This window comes from Centropristis striata, chromosome 6 (assembly GCF_030273125.1).
Source record: "Centropristis striata isolate RG_2023a ecotype Rhode Island chromosome 6, C.striata_1.0, whole genome shotgun sequence".
NCBI lineage: Eukaryota > Metazoa > Chordata > Actinopteri > Perciformes > Serranidae > Centropristis > Centropristis striata.
Window position 1 is genome coordinate 8,617,849 of NC_081522.1, and position 19,706 is coordinate 8,637,554.

Sequence of the window (19,706 nt, forward strand, 5' to 3'; positions counted from 1 at the left end):
TTCAAATAAAATATTAAAGTTTGCCTTTTTGCTCTGTTACAAATTGGAAAACCATCAAAAAATGATAGTGGTATCGACCTGTGGTCGCAATGGCTTTGTTTGGTTTTCTTAAGAGCACGACTAGCTATTAACTATTTATTTGTCTTTTTGTATCTTAATCATTTGCACACTCTGCGTAAACACAGAGGAATGTGCTCTTGGATTCATATTAACATTGCTTTTGTTTTCTTTGTGCGGACGTATTTAACAATAGTTCCCTAGTCCAGTTAAACAGCACCTACCTGTCCAGGCTCAGAGGCCACTCTGCCACCTTGAGGTGCTGTGATGAAAAACCAGAGGGAGGTGAAGTGGTGTATCACAGCCCTACAGAGGCAGCAGCAGCATTGGTCAACAAATTCAAAGGTTACAAAAACAACTCATGAAAGATAGAAGCACAGGGGGCAGAAGTCTGTTGTGCACAGAAATAGTTCAGCCTGACAATAAGACTTTGTCATTGTGTGCCTAGTCTAACTGAGCCAGTTCACTTGTGTCACTGCAATATTAGCCTTTTTTTGTTGTTGAATGGAAGGCAAAATGTGTTTATATACAAACCACAAACATATACACAAACATAGGCTAAAGTCCTCTAATTCCTAATTAAACAGGAGTCCCTATTACAGGTAACACCATAATAAAATATTGGCAATATTATTTCCTACAGTTTAAGCCCATGTTAGAGGAGGAGCAAATATTTGTGCACCCTATATTAAAATATATAACTTACATCTGAATGTCCTTAGTTGACATACCAAGCCTGCCATTCATCCATCTTACTTAACTCAATGTAAACAAACCTATAATCCTATATGAGGTCGTAGGTGTTTTCAGACACACTTGAACGTTATATTGATGTAAACTACTCTCTAATTATGACTTAAACTAATTATTATAACATTCGATGTTCACATACAAGCCACATTCTACGTTACTATTTTTCGCAGCCTTGCAGCCTCATAGATGTATAACACTACGCACAAAAACCAAAACGTTAGACAAAACAAATCAAAACAAAACAAAAACAGTAACGTCATTACTAGCAGGGCAAGAAGCAAAAACGAACTAACGCTAAATGCAGGAGAAAAAAACAACACGAGTCCGACAATACAAGTGGTTTCAGTTAGACGCACCAATAAGCTGGCGGAAGTGCTAAGATTTACGGACAAACATTTTGAAAAGAAAAAAAATGTGTCTCCTTCGAGCCGGATTCGAACCAGCGACCTAAGGATTTCAGCTGAACCTCTACAGTCCTCCGCTCTACCAACTGAGCTATCGAAGGGACGTTGGCGTGAATGGCGTCATTTCTTAAAATAAAGTTGGAAGATGTCATATTTATGAAATAACTATTCGATAACGTTATTAACGGTAATTACGTTAGCCTAGCGTGTCAACATGGCTAGCTAACATAGCATACATGACGTCAGTTAACGTGAACGTTTGCTAGTCAGATATAAAGGTAAGATAGCACTGTGCTAACTGAAACTATCTTGGATGAAATAAACTGACCGACTGACTGACTAATATTAAATCAAAACCTTCATAAAAGCAGTTGTGTGAGAAAATAAGTCTCGCATTGTGAAAAACTGACTGACTGAGCTAACGCAAGTGTTTGCGACTCTGAAGCTAGCTAAGTTAGCTACCTGTAAAAGAAAGTAAGATAACGTTAGCTTATGTTACATGTAGCCTCCCAACACTTTTTTTGTCCCTGCATTGCTGATAACGGCTATAAGGTGGATATTACGGTTAGCTGAAGTAAAAAAAAGTATTTTATTTTAAAGTTACCAACAGTGGATTGAAGTGAAGTGATGTATATATTTGAGTACAATGCATATCAAGACACGGATCAGCAATGCAGGTAAATTAATCATATCTGCTAAATATATTCCTGAATAATAAGTACTTTCTGCACTTGCAAAATGAAATCACCCTTTTTCAACTAAATCCAATTTTAACCACTAGGTGGCAATATAACCCCATTTTTCAGAAATTAAAAAAGTCTCCTGAACATAGAAAAACACTTACGCCAACTACTTTCTTGAGAATATTCAAATTTGAAGTCAGGTCAAATCATTTCCTGTTTTGAAGTTCACTCAATTTGAAATATACTTTTGTTTGGACCTCATCCGGGGTTTGAGTATCAGGATCTTAGGGCTTTACCAGCTGATTGCATGTAATGAGGATTTTTGAGGTGTTGTATAAAAATCCTCTTATTTTTTGGTCACATTGACAGATCAGCCTCCACAGCTTGCTAGTAATGTGTTTGCTGTTAGTTTGGTCATGCTTCTTTGAGATCATAACCTGAAACAAACTGCATTTTCACACATTGTTCCATGACAGCACCAAGGTGGGAATATGCCACCTGCAGCCACGCTTTCTAAACTCATTGTACATTCACAGGAGAGGGAAAGTACAGTCTGAGAAGACAGGTATCAGTGACAGAAAAACACCACTGCTGGAAAAACTCAGCTTTCTTCTGCCAGCACTTTATGTGAGTAGTATTTTCTTCTACTCTGGTATATTATTTCAGAGGGAATATATTGCACTTTTCACTTTTTTATGAGAGCTTAACTCTTGTGCGACCCAAAAAAAAAAAACTGCCATTAAACTATATATTAATATTTTTTTCAACTTTCAGAATTAAACTTTTGACCAATATCAGTCCTACCAAGTTTTAATGTAATTATTTATGTTTTGTGCAGTGTCAGTTTAAATGAAAAAACAAAAAAAAAAATTTTTAATCAACATAATTTCCAATCATTCTACCAAATACTAATTCATTTTCAGAAGTTTAACCCTTTAAGTGTCATGATGATTTCATGATGCCACTGTTGTTATAAAAGAAAAGTAAACAAAAAATGTAAATTATTTTCTTCTTACACTAAATGCTTGGGAAATATTTTTTACAGTCTGGGATGCTAATGGATAGAAAAAAAAAACTGATTTTGATGCATTGCATCAAACATTGCAGTGCTCCATAATGCAGCAGCAGTAACTAGTGGAAACCACGAAAAGGCCTGCATTGACTCCATTGGACAAACATGAGAAAATGGCTCAATCTGGTGGAAAATATAAAAAACTACATTTTGAAACTCAGATATAAAAGAAATGTATGCTGAGTTTTAACTGGATATTTTTTGTCCTTTAAGGATCTAAGTGTCTATATTTTACTCTACATAGTTAATCAAAGACTTATTATAGCAGCTGATGTTGAAATTCCAAAATGCTATATTAATTTTTAATTAGATAATTAGATTAAAATAGTAAAAATAATAATAATTGGACATTTTATCATCGTATATTATGATTACTTTTAGTACTTAATATATTTGCTTAATTGCTTGTGTATTTGTGTTTTTTACTTATAGTATGTTGGTATTGCTGCTTTGACCTTGTAAAGGATCCGAGTACTTCTTCCACCACTGCTCATTAAGATATAAACCGAAAATCAATGTGTCTGTTGAGCAGAAAAGTGACAACAATAAATGCTTTCAGTGAGGTTTATTAAAGGCTAACAGTGATAAATAGCATACTTGATGTCAGGCCGCTCTCTGTACTTGCCCACTTAAATAAAACGAGGACATATTCAACTTGTCCCTACCTGTCAGAAAGTCAATGTGTTACACGCGTCGCTGCTTCAACATATTGTACATTACAACAACATGGGGACAGACGTGGAGCCCTAAGCAGGGTCACGCTGGTGAGGCAGCAGACATTCCTCTCATAACACAGGCAGACTCGAATCTTCTCCATCCCTTACCAAGATTATCATCCTGTCTGCTGCTCATCTGAGAATCCAACAGGGAGCTACTTAACCTCACCTGCCTGAAGTTCAAAGTCTGAAGGGTGGATCTTCAAGACATGTTACCATTAATCATAACCGCTAATAGACGGCTTCACAACTCAAACACTGTAGTTATCCTCAATCTAGAACCAACTTTCAAATGCTTTATGGCTTTCTTGTTCATTAAAGTGAGTTTAAAAGCAGAAATTACTACAACTAAATGGAACGGTAGGTGGACTTTTCTCTAAGTAATGGAGCTATTTTCTCTCAGCTCCAAACAGCCCAAAGGCGTCTTTATGATTCACAACCGCCAGCCGTCTTCAATCTCCAAGGTCACAATGTCCGATACATCCTCACAGACCATCCCGTGTGACCCATAAGGTTTTTTTTGAAAGACTAACGCCCTCAGTGTTTTATGATGCACCATATATATAACGGAAAACAGTCCCTTTAGGCTGTCCTACATGGGCATTTCCTAATGAGCCCTGCACAATGAAGATAAAACACTTATAACACTCTGACATTGTGCCAACCACCACTCTGTCCCATTCCCATTATGCATGCCAAAAACTATAAAGTATAAACTAAGTAGTAATTTTTATAGTGCGCTGTTTTGGAGGTTAGTGTACAATAGATTTATTTATTGTACACTTATGTGCTGGCAGGAAATTGACAGAACCATGAGTGCCCCCAATGAATGTCAATGGAGCTGTTACTGTGGAGCACTACAACCAGTTTCATATTTAATAATTTAGCAAATAGGTAAAAATGTTTTCTCTGAACTAATCTCTGTGTTCTTAGGAGCATCACTTTTACAGGCTGAGAAAAGCTTTCATTGTGAGAATACAAGGCTGTCTTTATTGTTTATCTAATTTTACAGACTTCTGACATAAAAAAGTACAATTTAATACAGCTGCGACCACATACACACAAGCATCTTACGCACACAGACACAACCTTACAAACATGCGACCTTCATGCTATATTTCGGCCTTCAAGGGCAAAAACTGTAGAAGCAAAGGATAGGGGAATTTTTATGGACTGACAGGCCTAAAGAGCTGCTGCTTGCAATAAAAAAATCAGGAATTGTTAATGTACATACAAATACAACTAACTAATAGGTAAAACATAAATATGGGTGATCTCGACCAATAGTAAGAGCAATGCTACTATTGAAAGTTACTAAATACAAAACAGAAACAAGCAAAAGCTACAATTTCATGTTTAAATTCCAACCATGATAGATGAAATGAAGGTGGACCTTGCATTTAGTTATTCTCCAGTGTTGTTGTATCAGACAACCTTAAACATGTTTACAATTAGTATTTAATATGCAACAGGCATACAGTAAAGGACGTCATTCAACATATGTCCCATCCTCTTATACATCATGTAATATGATGTAAACATAATATTAGTAATTTCCACCTGTTTGGCTGCTGTGCTGCCTTTTCAGCTTTCACCTGTTAGATACACAAAAGGAGTGCCCACACCTGTGGTCTGCACAAGGTAAAATGAGTCAATGTTTCCTCTCCCACTGTTGGTGATACTGTATGTTTTTTGTGCTTTTATTCATGCCATGTGGCAGGTGACATGACACAGGTACACTTCAGCCCTCTGTGGTCTTTCCGCTCCACTCCCATAACACTAAAAAATAAAACTGGGACACATCCGCTTGCCTGCTTGGCTTTTATGAAGGTGAAACTCCCACAGTTCCCCTCCGTTTCTGTGTCCACTCTTTAAATAACCAGGCTTGTGCTCAGTCATCTGTTCAAGTCTTTCCGGTGCAATAACAGCATCTCAAAAGGTTGTGTAAAATGTAGAGTATAAACTTCCAGAAGTGTCTGGATGGAGAGGGAGGGAGCAGAATGTGTGTGTGGAGGCTGAGTAGTATCAACAGTCTTACTACTGTCACAGTATAATATGAATAAATAACAGTGTTAATGCCAAATGGGTTACATCATGGGAAGAGTTGCATTCTTGCACTAATATTTACATAACACAGACCCTGTTTCATTTTTCTGTCATTTTAGATCAACCCATGTGATAAAATGTGGGTGAGGGGGATGTTATGGCTACGAACAAGCAGACTGATAGCAGCGATAAACGTCATAAAAATGGAAGAGACAGAAGGTGTCTGGAGCCTTCTGTAGCCTGTGGGCAAGGCACCTATCCTTGTAGCCTGAAGCATGTCTGGCTTTTTGTCTGGCTTTTACAGGAGAGTAGACAGATTACTTGCAAGGGTTGAGATGGTTCAGTGAGCTGAAGGTACTAGGTGACATGGTAGGATGAAGGGGGGGAGGGAACCATATCCTTTTACAGTCTGGAAATAAAGCAGGCCAGTGGCAGTGGAACGGCCCCACGTCTGTCATCTTATTGGGTCATTAGATGACGGGGCCACAGGAGCACCACTGGCTGTGGAGGTCCAGAGCCAGACTGTAGCAGGCAGTGAGGTAATTTAACATGAGAGGAGTATTTCATCCCAGTATTTCATGTGTTATTGAACTAACCCCTCTGACTGTACTGTAGTGCCTGACATTATTCATAGCTGCAGGTATCTGCAGTATTCCCACATAGATACATGAGCCTGGAGTTGTTTAATGGGGCTAGAGAACTAAGGTAATTATTGGTTTGAGGTTTTTAATGGAGCAAGAGACCACGGTTTTCTTTTGAAGAAATAGTTTTGGGAAATATGTTTCTTTTCTTTTTTTTGAGAGACTTAGAAATGGAGATTGACACTACTCTCTTGTGTGATGCTACAGCCAGCAGCCACTTATCTTAGCCTAGGCAAAAAACTAGAGACCCAAAACTAACAAAATCCATCCATCCTATCAGCACCCCTGAAGCTCACTAATCAATCCATACAAAAATTATAAATTGGGTTTCTTTTAGGAATATTTCTAGGTTGTGTCCTGGAGTCTCGGTTGATTGCATTTAGCCAAAAAAATGTCCAGCAGCGCAATTACATAAATGGTAAAGTCAGTGCAAAGATGTGAATACATACATATAGGCGATGCAAATTATGCAAATCTGGAGATTTTTAATTCTTCAGGTCTCACAAGAAATTCATGTTACGCTGCATCACAAAAGTCATAAGCGCTGAGGCTCTGCTGGATAGCATAGCCCTGTTTGAGCCAAACTCTGTTCAGAAAACAAGCATTTTAAAGTTTTTTGCAGACGTGACAAAGCAAGGCAAAGAAGACTTTTTACTTTTGTACTTTGCATCACAAAAAACCCAGGGTTTTGACCCAGGAGAGTTAATATGTTTAAGTCCAGTTGGAAACTACTGTGTCCAGTAGGTCTGTACGTAGTTATTTTCAGCATGACTCTGTTTTTCCCCCTAACCTTAAACAAATGGTTTAAAACATTGATTTTGTGGTATATCTTACAAATAGTGTTGCATATGTTTTCAAGCCTATTCATGAGAATGCACTGCAGGCTGTAGCTTCACATTTACCACACAGACATGAGAGTGGTATCAATCTTCTGATATAACTCTCTGCAGGAAAGTGAATAAGCGTATTTCCCAGAATGTCAAAAGTATTCCTTGAATGATTTGGCTCAGTAGAATTCATGTTGTGTAACACAGAAAAATAACAAACAGCTGGAGTTTAAGAGAGTAAAGGAATTTGTTTGTCATGTGTGTTGCTTTCATCCCGCCAGGGGAATACACCACAGACTGGCTGAGATTAGACATCCTTCCTCTGCAGCATTTTTCACGGTGACTCCTGGGATTTGAGGATGGAAAAACATGCGAGTGATGTACAAAGAGGTGCATCGCCCCTTTGCCCCGGCAGATCATGTGGAGACAACTGAAATAACCCATGCAAATCTAAAAACACACAGCCATGAACCCTGTCCCCTTTAAAGCGAAGAGGCCGTCACTGTGACGGGAGTAGCAGTATTCAAGGAATGTCCTGATCCAGGATGCCTTAAGGGAAGAGACTGAGAATGCTGAGACCCCCCTTCTTCTGCTTTAACATTCACACATATGAGAGGATGATGACGTGACCTCATGTATTCACAGGTATGATGCATATTTTCAGTGACACTGTTCCCTTTTCATCTTCACTCATCAGCCTGTCCCGTCAACTTCACACGTTAAAGTTTTTACATGGTATCAAATGATTATAATACATGATGTTAGCCACCGGCAGCGATACCTGTAGTATCAAATTATGTCTCTTTTGACTCACTGAGATGATGTCACTGTTAAAGTTTTAAAAAAATGGCATGCAACTGGGTGATTATTGGTGTCAAGGGTTGTGCGACCCCTCAGGTCCAGGGCTGTTGTCTGTCTGGCGAGGCAGGTAAAGCGTGGTTAATGAGTGGCAGTTAGAAATAAGTGGTGATATGTGGCAGGAATGCAACACAATGGCATACTTGTCAGTCACCGCTCAAGAGCTTGGGTGGCTCGTCGAGGCGATCTAAATGTCTCACTTATTGTTTTAGACAAATGCTTTTCTACTCTAAATCTGATGACAAACCACTTCTTTCACTATGGGTGCTTATTGAGGAATGCAGAGAAAATGTTTTATGCAGCTCCAGGGTCAAATAGGCAGTTTGAGACTGATAAAAATGGTGCTATGTGGTATGTTTGGTGAGGTCAGGTTGCATTGTTGCTTCAGATGTCCTTTACATGAAGCAACTGTTTTATTTGGTCTGAGATAACTACGACTGGTAGAGCAGTTATTTAAAAACATAAAAATCTATGGTCCCAGAACTGACTTGGTGAGCCATGTCCGATGTTCATTTTCTCTTTTTGGTAATGAGAGTACAGCAGCTAAAGCTATAAGGCTATAACACCCAAAATAAATGGTTGTATTATGTTTCATTTTATCAACTGTTTGACTTACAATGTTTTATGATCTAAATATGTCCACAGTACACTTATGGTAAAGGGTTTTAAGTGACTGTTCAATGCATTCAGTTAAAATGGGACATTTATATAAACAGAAACAAGCATGTTTCTAGGATGCTAGATGAGAAAACATTAATTATTTTTGCTATTGTGTGCCACACATGTGTGTCATATTACAGAGATTTCTTAGCATTTTTTAAAAATGATTAAAGATGATGCAGTGAGTCCATGTCAGCCAGAATAGTACGCACACAAGCGGCTGTGCATATCAAACATTTAGTGAGGTTTCATTAATTATTTAATGAATGAACGACTGAACTGATTAATGACATATTTTCTCTATAGAAATGTACAAAAAGTACAAGTAAAAGTAGCATTTAAGGTAATCTTGAGGATTGTAGGTGGTTTTCTCTCATCTACCAAAAACTGTCCCAGATTACCTGATGATTGGTAATTAATGGTGAAAATATTTCAGAATAAAGTGTCAGAATCAATCATAATCAAAGCACCCACATTTATAATACAGGCTGCCAACATGTCTCCCAGAGATGGTTTTGATTTTGCTCCTTTTAAAAAAGTCTGATTTAAGAACCAGCGTGGGCGGGGTCTTGGGAAAAGTCAAGAAGAGGAGGGCGGTGCTTACCTCTACATATTCCCAAATGTCAATGAACTCTCCACGAGAGCAAGTTGAACGCCGAAGAAGTGCGTGGGCTGGAATAATTTAAGGATAATGACTGCAGAAGTCTAAAGAGACATTTGTTCACCATGACAAACAGACAGAAATAAGATCACTTTCAAGTGGGTTCAGTTTCTTAATTTCGCTAACAGCTTGTAAGTAGTTATTTTATATCGAAAAGCAACATGTTGGATTATTAATCACCGGATATCTTTGGACCAAACTGAGCGCATTCCTGTTTCTGCGGATAATACAACAGGTGACTTTATGTAGAAGTGCAACAACTGCCTCAGGATGAGACTGTGGACTTTACTTGTGATTTTCCCGGTGTGCGCATCCTCTCCTCTGCCAGCCGGTGAGTTTGAACTTGTGTGTCTGACACTTTTACGCACGCACTTTAAGATGTGAATAAATGAAAAAGAAACATTTTGCATGCTGTTTTTAGAGCACACATTTGAATAAAGAGAGTTGGGAAAGCGGGAACCGAACTCGTAACTTTTGTAGCAGCCTAATGATCAGATGTATAGCTGCAGTTCTCTCACTTTCATCTACTAAAATTAACCCTTTTCTTAGCAGAAACATCTAAATCTAAAGCTCCAGCCGTGGAGAGCCGCTGCTCCGGCCGAGCCTGTAACCCCCGCATGGGTAACCTGGCCCAGGGTAGAGTACTGAGCACCCAGTCGGTCTGCGGCTCCAACTCCTCGGAGCTCTACTGTGTCTACAAAGACACCGCTTCCCCTCGCAGCTGGAAGGAGTCCTGCTCGGCAGCAAAATGCAGCAAGTGCAACTCTGCTGTTCCCAGCCAGGCGCACCCTCCCTCTGCCATGAGCGACTCCTCGTTCCGCTACCCGGACACTTGGTGGCAGTCCGCAGAGGGGGTGAAGGAGGAGACGCTCCAGCTCGACCTGGAGACGGAGTTCCTCCTCACGCATCTCATCATGGTGTTCCGCTCACCCCGCCCTGCTGCCATGGTGCTGGAGCGCTCCCAGGACCACGGGCACACATGGAGGGCCCTCAGGTATTTTGCCCGGGACTGTGAGGAGGTGTTTGGCCTGGAAGAGGGGTCAGCAGCTGGGGAGAGTGGAGCAACGTGCACCTCCAAGTACTCTGGAGCTTTCCCGTGTACCAGAGGAGAGGTGAGTACAATGGCTGGGCATTGTAAGGCCAGAGATATACTTGCTGTTACCTTTGCCTCGCCTGCAGTGGTGGAATGTAACTAAGTATATATATATACACACACGCAACATATGCAAGCACCTATAACTTATAAAATGATCAAAGGGACATTCATTGCCAGTTTAACGGCTTCAGACACTTTTTCTAACAAGAACACTGACAGCTAATATACATTATGATATTGTTTTCATAAATTGTGCAAAATCCTTAATTTAAACAATATAATTTGCAAAGCCAATAACCTGATATGATCATATTGTCACAATATGTTTAAAAAGAAAGTTTGTGGACAGTGATATGAAATTACCACCCATCCCTAATCTTCTCTGAATTAAACTCTATAATAAAAACATGCAGGTCAAAGGCCAGTGATCAGTTAACTTTGAAGTTTCTGTCCTTCAGAGAAATTGTTGCAGTTCTGGATTGTGATTTTATTACTGAGATCTGAGAGTCCACATCAAAACACGCTGCCAGACATTTCCCCAGCACTTCACAGTGATAACACTCACCATCTGCTCTGCTCTTGTTGTCCATTTATTGGCACCAGTGTGCACTATAAGCTGATATCACACAACCCACCGAACAAACAGTTGCTTTGTAAACTGACCTCCTCTGATGAGCTGCGGGAGACCTTTCTTGTTAGGCCAGCCTTCTAAGCTGCAAACTGCTTTGACATGCACGGCTAGAATATCAATGTTCACTTTTACCTCTGATGTTCCCCCCAAAGCATTTGTCGGAGCTGCTGTATCATCACAGAGAGGGCTGAGCGGGATAGCTAGCGGTGGTTAATTCATGAGAAGACCGTTTAGTCACACAGATGGTAAAAAAAAGAGACTCTCACTGGATAGTAAAGATTTGTTTTGCTCCAAAGAGCCTGAGACCACGTTGGGAGGTTCGGGTCTGAACGTCTGAAAGAATATATGGCTTTGACTGATCTCATAATTGCAGCGTATTTGCAGCAAGTATGTGTCTCGCTACAGAATGTCAGCTCTCTTGTGTAAACCCCTCACCCTTTATAATTAGTGTCCCTGTTGCTCAACATGCAAATACATTGACTGTTGTGTGAAAATGTTGCGTTTGGGTAATAAAATAACATCACAGTCATTAATTTAAAGTCTCTGCTTGCTGTAATGAGTTAAAGTATACATGTTACTGCAAATCAGAATTAGCTAATTTGTCAATGCAGTATAATTATACTGTATAAAAACAGTTGTTGACATCTGTACTGTATCACTAACCACATGATGTCATAGTGCTAAACACATTCATTATGACAGCATTAAGTCTCTTGTGCACAATAAAACAGACGATGCTGGAGGTGTTAGGTTTGGACTGTAGAGAATTTAGATGGCATTGAAACTTTTTTAATTTCACTAAAAGCCACATGTCGTTTCAATTCAGTTTTATTAAATTACATTAAACGATTTAAGAAAAAAAAAAGGTTAACAGGGGGCATTTTTTCAACCTGTACTGTAGGGCTGGACGGTATGGCCAAAGTCTCCTATCCTATATAAGTTGTTTCATATCTTGATAATGATATGGGTCATAACACAGCATGCATTCAATATATAAATAGTCTATTTTTAAATAAATCGTAAAAAGCCTATTTTTTTTACATGCAACATGAAATCGACGTTGGAATGGAAATGATATATTACTTCATATCGTCCAGCCCTACCACACCGACACACAGAACAGTATGAGATTTTAACTGAAAAAAAAAATGTATTTAACATTAAATTAATCCAGATTTATATATTTTCAGGTCTAGAATGTATTCACTCATACTGCATGCTTTCAATTTTATTTCTACAAAAATTCTACGATCTATGTTTTTTAATATCTGAGCACATTTTATATATAAACAGAGAGGATCTGAAAGATCAACATTCAACTAAACTTAACTAGAACCATTTGTCCATGTTTACATTGGACGCAGTCTGATATTCTTAGAATAGCAGCTATTCGAGGGGCATGAAAGGCGAACCAGATTGATGTCTGTTTTTTATTTAGCAGACCAAGAAAAAAAAGAGAAACTGACATAATTTATCTTTTCGTCATGGTCTGTCAGGGTCCGTATGGTCGCTTTCTCACTTGTTAGCAAGGCATTTATGAGTAGAATAACACAGATTTTGATTTTTTTTCAATCTCAGGTGATCTACCGAGCATTGTCGCCCTGGGACTCAGTGGATCCGTATGGACTGGCTGCTCAGAACCAGCTCATGATCACCAACCTCAGAGTCCGTCTGCTGCAGCGCCAGCAGTGTCCCTGCCAGGCCAAACATCCCGATGCCGCTCTCCTCCCCACGGACCACTACGCCATCTATGATTTCATTGTCAAAGGCAGTTGCCTTTGCAATGGACATGCTGACCACTGTGTGCCAGCCGGTGGCTTCCAACCCAGCCAACAGAAGACCAACAACATGGTGAGACACTTTGAGCTGGATTTATGAACACACAGCTTGCAGGTGTTTGATACCCCACAGAGGAAAATTTCTTCTTCTTTTTTGAAAACTTACTGAGAATTTGTGTCATACTGAAGTCTGCCCATGGCTTATTTTTAATTGTTTATGTGGTGAGACTGGGAGTCGAGGGTTTGGGGTTTTGTTCCCACCACTCCCTTTGTTACTCAGCTGTGCGCTGGTATGTGCTGCTGAAGCTGAAGGCTGCAGTGAAGACTGGATATTAGACCACAGCTTTACCTACCATTACAGGGATTTAAGGATGTGGAAACCTTAATTATAGTATTCAGGCTAATGCTTTAACAACCCATAGTCTCTGTCGTGTTATTCTCTTTACTGTAAATGGAGAATAGAAGCACCAGTTTAATTCCAACATGGTCTCCGGGGGTGTAGACATGTTACACAGGCAGTAATAAGCTGCAGTGTGTAACCACTGTGATTGTGCATGTAGTAGTTGGTATGTGGCAATACTTAAGAAGTATTACGTACATCACATGTAGGTGCAAGACTGCTGGAAATCAGGCTCAATGAAAAGAGTAACGCCTGCACACTGAATACAGACCACACATTTATTTAAAGGGATAATTCTTCAATCTCAGTCAGATCTTCGTCAGGCTAATGTTTTGAAATAGTCGCCACACCCATATAAACATCAATAGGCTGATGATGAGCTCTGCGATGACTGGGGCTACAACTTACAATTATTTTCATCATCTGTTAATCTTCCCATTATTTTCTTGATGAATCACTTGGTCTATAAAATGTCAGAAAATAATGAAAAGTGTCATCCCTCTTCCTCAAATTCCAAGATGAAGTCTTAATTGTTTTGTAATGTCAGTCCAGTCTCCAAAGATATTCAGTTTAACATTTTATCAAACACAGAAAAACAGGAACTCTTCATATTTTTCTGCAATTTTTTGCACCAACAATTATTTTAGCGATTAATTGATTATCAAAATAGTTGGCAATCGATTAGTTGACTAATAGTCGCAGTTGTAATGATGACAGGCAGGGTTAACCATCCATCCTGTTCAGGGTCATGAACATTTCAAAACAACAGTTTTAGCAGAATTCAATGAAGACTCTTCAAATATACCTTTATTCAAAAGAGGGTTAGTATTCGTGCTAAGCAGTATTGCCAAAATCTTCTATCCCTACATAGATCACCTCCATAACACGATATATATCACAGAATAGCATATATCCATAATACAGTAGTTCCATAATTGTAATTCCATAAATAAATTGTCAATATGGAATAACCACATGGTAAATTATAGTTTTGTGTAATCTGTACTCAATAATGTACTGTACTCAATAATTTCTTATTGGAGCAACATTGGTACAAAATGAACAGTTTCAAGTGGAATTAGAGAGAAAAAATAAACATTCATACATATCAGATTTTCTGAGAAATTTGAGTTATGTGCTGGTTATTATCAACTCAAACAACCTAATTGTGTATTACACTAACTTTATCTTGTTACATTCTCATATTGAATTATTGCCCAGCCCTATGTACATTATGCTGCAGTACAACTGTACTAACTCACTTTTCTCTGAGCAATGTTTCTAGTTTACTTGCAAAATTATTCAGTGAACAATTAAAATATGCATGCTGATGCAAAGTTTTTGTCTGTTCACCTGGCAGGTCCATGGCATGTGTGTGTGCAGACACAACACAGCGGGTGACCACTGTGAGCGCTGTGCTCCTCTCTACAATGACCAACCCTGGCAGGCAGCCAACGGCATCATAGGGACACCGCATGAGTGCCAGAGTGAGTGATGGGGCAGGAGAGTCAAATGCAGAGTAGGACACACAGCATGTAGACGTATCTCGAAAATGAATTTAGTCTCATAAATCACATGTAACCTTTTAGACACTCGCGCATGATGAATAACGGAGCAGTTCCTCTTTTTTATGTGTCAGAGTTATCGCTGCTATCAGCAGGGCTCTGAGAGTTCAGCCGAGCAAAGAAAAAACATCTCAGTGCGTCTGATTGAACATGTCCATCTTAACCTAGAGTGCAAGTGTAATGGTCACTCCAAGAGCTGTCACTTCAGTCGTGGATTGTGGCTAGCGACTGGACGGCGGAGTGGTGGCGTGTGTGACGACTGCGGCCACAACACAGAGGGCCGCCACTGCCAGAACTGTAAGAAGGGCTTCTTCAGGGACCAGAGCAGACCAAGAACGGCCTCTGACTCCTGCAAAGGTAAAGCCCTTTAATCTTTTTCTGCAGAGTAGCTCTTTTTTTCCTTAAACCATAACTCTCTCTGGATGAATGCCAGCAGAGAATTCCAATTAAGAGGGGGAGCCTTTGATATTTTGAGGGCAGTAATGGAGATTTGATTTTTCTTTTGACCCTCCAGATTAAAGCAGATTGATCTCTTTTGATGAGAACATTTTCCCCAAGCACCTTTCTGAGTCACTGCCTTTCCCAGTGATTAGATAGTAAGATGATTCCAGTCTGCTCCTTAGCAGGAATGACGGCGACCGCATTGTTTTGGAATGTGACTGTAATTGCAAACAATGGAGGAATTTCCCATGGACCATGCGAGCACATTTTTCCCATTCTTGCCCTTTCACCCCACCAGGCATGCTGAAGCATTTTTAAGAACAAATATGCCGTTTTTGGAAACAGATGAAGCAAGTCTGTAACAAAAATCAATCTGTCATCACGAGGGACCATCAGGCGGCAGGTCTGACAGCGTAGAGAGGGAGTGATTTACTGTTTGTTTTTGCTGCAGCTGCTTAATGCATGTTGAGTACAAACTCCAAGCTTGTTGCTTGTTACAGGAGGATGATAAAATACAGTTAACTTTTATATTGCCACGGGAGTTCACTGTGTAAACTCTAAATGTGTTTGTTTGTGCTTCCACCAGTGTGTTTGTCCTTTGCATACATGCGGGCTCATAATGTATACTGAGTGCTTCTAGGTCTGTGCCAGAAAAAGAGACATGTCGTTTGACCTACAAACAGAAATGTTAACATGCAGCCCTCTTGTTCTGTCACCCCGCTCCTCTGCAGCCTGCTCCTGCCACCCTGTAGGCTCTGTCCTCTCAGGTGGTAGCACCCTCTGTAACCCTAGCAGTGGGGAGTGCACTTGTAAGCCCGGTGTCGGAGGCCCCCGCTGTGACAGCTGCATGCTGGGATACTGGGGGCTTCATGAATACGGCTGCCGTCCGTGTGACTGCACAGGGGACTGTGACCCCTACACTGGTGACTGCATTTCTGGGTGAGAGCCAAGACTTAATACCACATCCATATGTATTTGTGCTTGGATTAAGTGATGTATGGTGTAGAGGCAGAGTGCATTCTGGATGATTAACACTGAGCGGAGCCCTCCCTCTGACTGGTTTTACCTCTGCGGCACAGCTCAGATGTGGAGGTCTTCTATACAGCCACCGGCCACATGGGACACAGCAGCAATAATAGTGAGACGGCACTCTTTAGGGTAGAGGAGCTTTTCTCTGCACTGCACCACTCTGGTGAGTCACAGGTCATATCACACGCAATGCACTGCACACTTCATCAGCCCACACACATTTAATGCAGCTGTTTTGATCTTGAAATCTATACATCATGATGAGGTGATGCATATCAGTTTTAGTAATTATGTTGTATTTTTCCAGAGAAATGTGAGTGTGTAGAAGTAACCCTTGGCAGCCCGAAACTCTTCTGTGCTGCAGAGTACGACTATGGTAAGTGCTATTTGACAGGGGGAATTGATTCAGTATTGTGTGAGGTAATCCAGTGAAGCAGGGCAGACTGTTCAACAACATAAAAGAGTCTGTGAATGTTTGAAACCCACCAGATCTGTCTATAATAACATTCTAAATGTTGTTTAACAATAATAATGATAATACACTTTATTTGCATTGCAGCTTTCATACAAGAAAGTGCTTTAAAATAAAGACATGACATGGTGTAAATATGTAGACAGATTGAACATAAAAACAGGGATAAAAATCCATAATTAATGGAAAAAAGGATGCAAATGGAACACACTTGATTATAATAGTAAATATAAGATACATCTTTTTTTAGAGATTATACAAATGTTTTCAGAGGCTTGGTACATTAATTCTCCTCATGACTGGTTAACTTATTTGGATGTTTAAAATTCCAATTTAACCTTTTAAACCAAAAGAAAAAAGGAGCTCAATTGTAATTTGTAACTGGTTGACTTATATTTTGTTAAATGTTTGTGCTGCCATGACAGTGCTGGTGGTGAAGGTAATGTCAGCTCACGATAAAGGCTCCCATGCAGAGGTGGAGGTCAAGGTGAAGAAGGTCTTGTACCAGAACCCTCAGATGAAGATCCAGAGGGGAAGCGTCAGTCTCTACCCCGACTCCTGGACCACCCAAGGCTGTACCTGTCCCATCCTCAACCCAGGTCAGCTGCAGCCACTTTAAAAATGCCACTGAGGAGCTTTATTGCACAGTGCAGAAGCTTATTAACAAGTCGACTCTTGAGTAAACAATTTGCCAGCTTTGTGCTGAATAGAGGATCTTTGTCGCGGCTCATGGAGGCTTTGAGCGGGTGCCAACGTCCTCACATCACTCATTTAGATTGGACATTTACAGCTTAAAGATTAGAGCCGTCTCTCTGTTATGAGACTATTTCACATCTAACACTTTCACAATAATCATTTCTGGCAACATTTATCCAAGCCAGCCGTAGCAGCACAGTATTTAACTGGTTGATTATAGTTATATAATGACGCACGCACTTTTTACATAATATGATTTTTCTGTGTAGTTTTGGGACATTCTCGGTAAATTTGAAATTCAGTAAAGCTTACATCTGCTCTTTCTTCTCAAGGATCTGAGTATGTGGTGGCCGGTCATGAGGACTGGAAGACTGGTAGACTCATGATCAACACCAAGAGCCTGGTTAAACCGTGGAAGTCAAACCTGGGGCGCAAAATCCTCCACATCCTCAGAAAAGACTGTGGCCGCTGGTAGGGCATCTCCAAGACAGAGGATCCAGGAGTGTGAGAAACAAACAGAGGTACTGTTTGAATCTGGCATTGCTCAGACACTCAAATGATAGCACCATGCCTACTACAGGGATTTCACTGTTTCTTCTGTTTCTAAAGTGGAGCCACAGCCTCAAGAAACAGCTACAATGCCAAAGTGCTCTGGTTGTTTCCCTGTGGAATAAATAAGCACGTAGTGTAAGTAGATACTTCGGTGAAAGAGAACAAAGAAAGTCATAAACATATTCGTCCTGATGTTGGAATTCCACTCCTGTGCTACTGTACGATATTTTCCAGGTTATTTATAAAACGATGCATGTTAAAGAGTCAATTACATTTTATTTCCTGGCCAAAGTTGCTGTCAGAGTCGATGAGCCAGTCACGTCCTTCTGTATCAATTTCACTGAGAGCTGTTTACTTTGAAATCCTGGGAAGGCACGGACTGAATTATCCTTGTCGTCTCACAGATATTGCCGATAAATCACAAATGAAGTCAACATCAGAATGTGTGAGCGCAGTTTGTGTGTATTTGCTAGATGTCCTTGGCAGGGAGTCCGGGACTGTGCAGGTCAGAACAAGCAACTCCTGGATGAGAGGAGAGGATGAAAAAAACATTAAAGGAATCAGGCGGCTTAATCTGAACCGCTCTGCTCTGCTCTGCTCTGCTCCGGCAAACTCGCCCGCCTGCTGTCTGACAAGAGCAAAACACACTCCACTCAGGACATGAAGCCACCTAAAACACTCAGGATTGAGTTTGCTCTCAGAGCTGCTTCAGTTACAACAGGGGGGATACATTGTCAGGTTGCTTCAGTCAGAATTGAATCCGAGAGGATTTTCTGCCGTCCTCGATCGACCTGCTTTCACATGAAGAGGATTCACTTGAGAAGGCCTCTCTGAACCCGACCCTGTGGGAGCCACTGTGTGTGTGTGAGAAAGAGAACACACTCTCTTAACATGTGCTCCTCTATTTGGCCTGTGACTCCTGCTGCCCTAAAATAAATACATATTAAAAGCCTGCATTGACATCACAGTGAATCAGATCCAGAGTCCACAGGCCACTTTTGAGCCAGGCCCAGTTAAGAATAGTTCTGGTTCGCTGTCTCCAAGGAGAAGAACAAACTCTGTGAGGAGACATGATGCATTCCTCAAACATGACATCACCCCGCGTGTCCTTGTCCCAAAGACTTTACCAAAATAAGAGAACTGGGCTGGAGATTTTTTTTTTCTGTAAAGGACAAAGTGGTGATTTAGGGTGAAGGAATGTACTCAGCCATCAATGTGATGTTTGTAATGCTATTTCTGTGTCCTGTATGTTCTTTTTATTTTAAATCTAAACTACATAAACACATCAGTGTGCTCTTTTTAATGCTTCTGGGAAAGGTCTGTTTTCTTCACATGGTGACATTATGCTGGGGACTCTTCCTAGCCTGATGTGTCTTCCTGTAAAATCTTTTATACTACAGGTGGCTGACTGTGTTTTAGTACCGCCCTCCTTTGGATAAAAGTTAGAAATACAACTTCATCAGATATAATGACCATCATTAATAACTGCTAAATTGATGGTCAGTTAAACTTAAGTTTAAGTTATTTTGCTGTCCACAGACAATGAAATGATAATCATGTTACTAATTATTAGCTATAATTTATGTTATTTAACAGTTTCTTGTTGCTAACACTATCACATTTTACTATACTATACTATAGTAGTTCTACTATAATAGTATTTGTTGA

General features: G+C 40.1%; 1 protein-coding gene and 1 non-coding gene across 7 annotated transcripts; one reads left to right on the forward strand and one right to left on the reverse strand.

Annotated features, from left to right (window-relative positions):
* Positions 1–1,229: 1,229 nt before the first annotated feature.
* Positions 1,230–1,315, reverse strand: trnay-gua (transfer RNA tyrosine (anticodon GUA)). The gene is given in 2 exon segments: positions 1,230–1,265; positions 1,279–1,315. It is a non-coding gene; the product is annotated as a tRNA-Tyr (tRNA).
* Positions 1,244–19,336, forward strand: LOC131973892 (netrin-4-like). Of its 6 annotated transcripts, none has more exons than XM_059336016.1 (14): positions 1,244–1,492; positions 2,434–2,524; positions 7,481–7,844; positions 9,614–9,709; positions 9,928–10,490; positions 12,684–12,956; positions 14,644–14,770; positions 15,017–15,205; positions 16,021–16,228; positions 16,369–16,481; positions 16,626–16,694; positions 17,216–17,389; positions 17,819–18,007; positions 18,512–19,336. In XM_059336016.1, the coding sequence occupies exons 4-13, from the start codon at positions 9,649–9,651 to the stop codon at positions 17,959–17,961; spliced, it is 1,920 nt and encodes a 639-aa protein (XP_059191999.1). In that variant the 5' UTR covers positions 1,244–1,492; positions 2,434–2,524; positions 7,481–7,844; positions 9,614–9,648; the 3' UTR covers positions 17,962–18,007; positions 18,512–19,336. The 6 variants fall into 6 exon arrangements, with proteins under 6 accessions (XP_059191999.1, XP_059191997.1, XP_059191996.1 ...); XM_059336014.1 differs by adding an exon at positions 5,274–5,326 and having other exon boundaries at positions 1,245–1,492; positions 17,819–19,336; XM_059336013.1 differs by having other exon boundaries at positions 1,245–1,492; positions 17,819–19,336.
* The last annotated feature ends 370 nt before the right edge of the window (positions 19,337–19,706 follow it).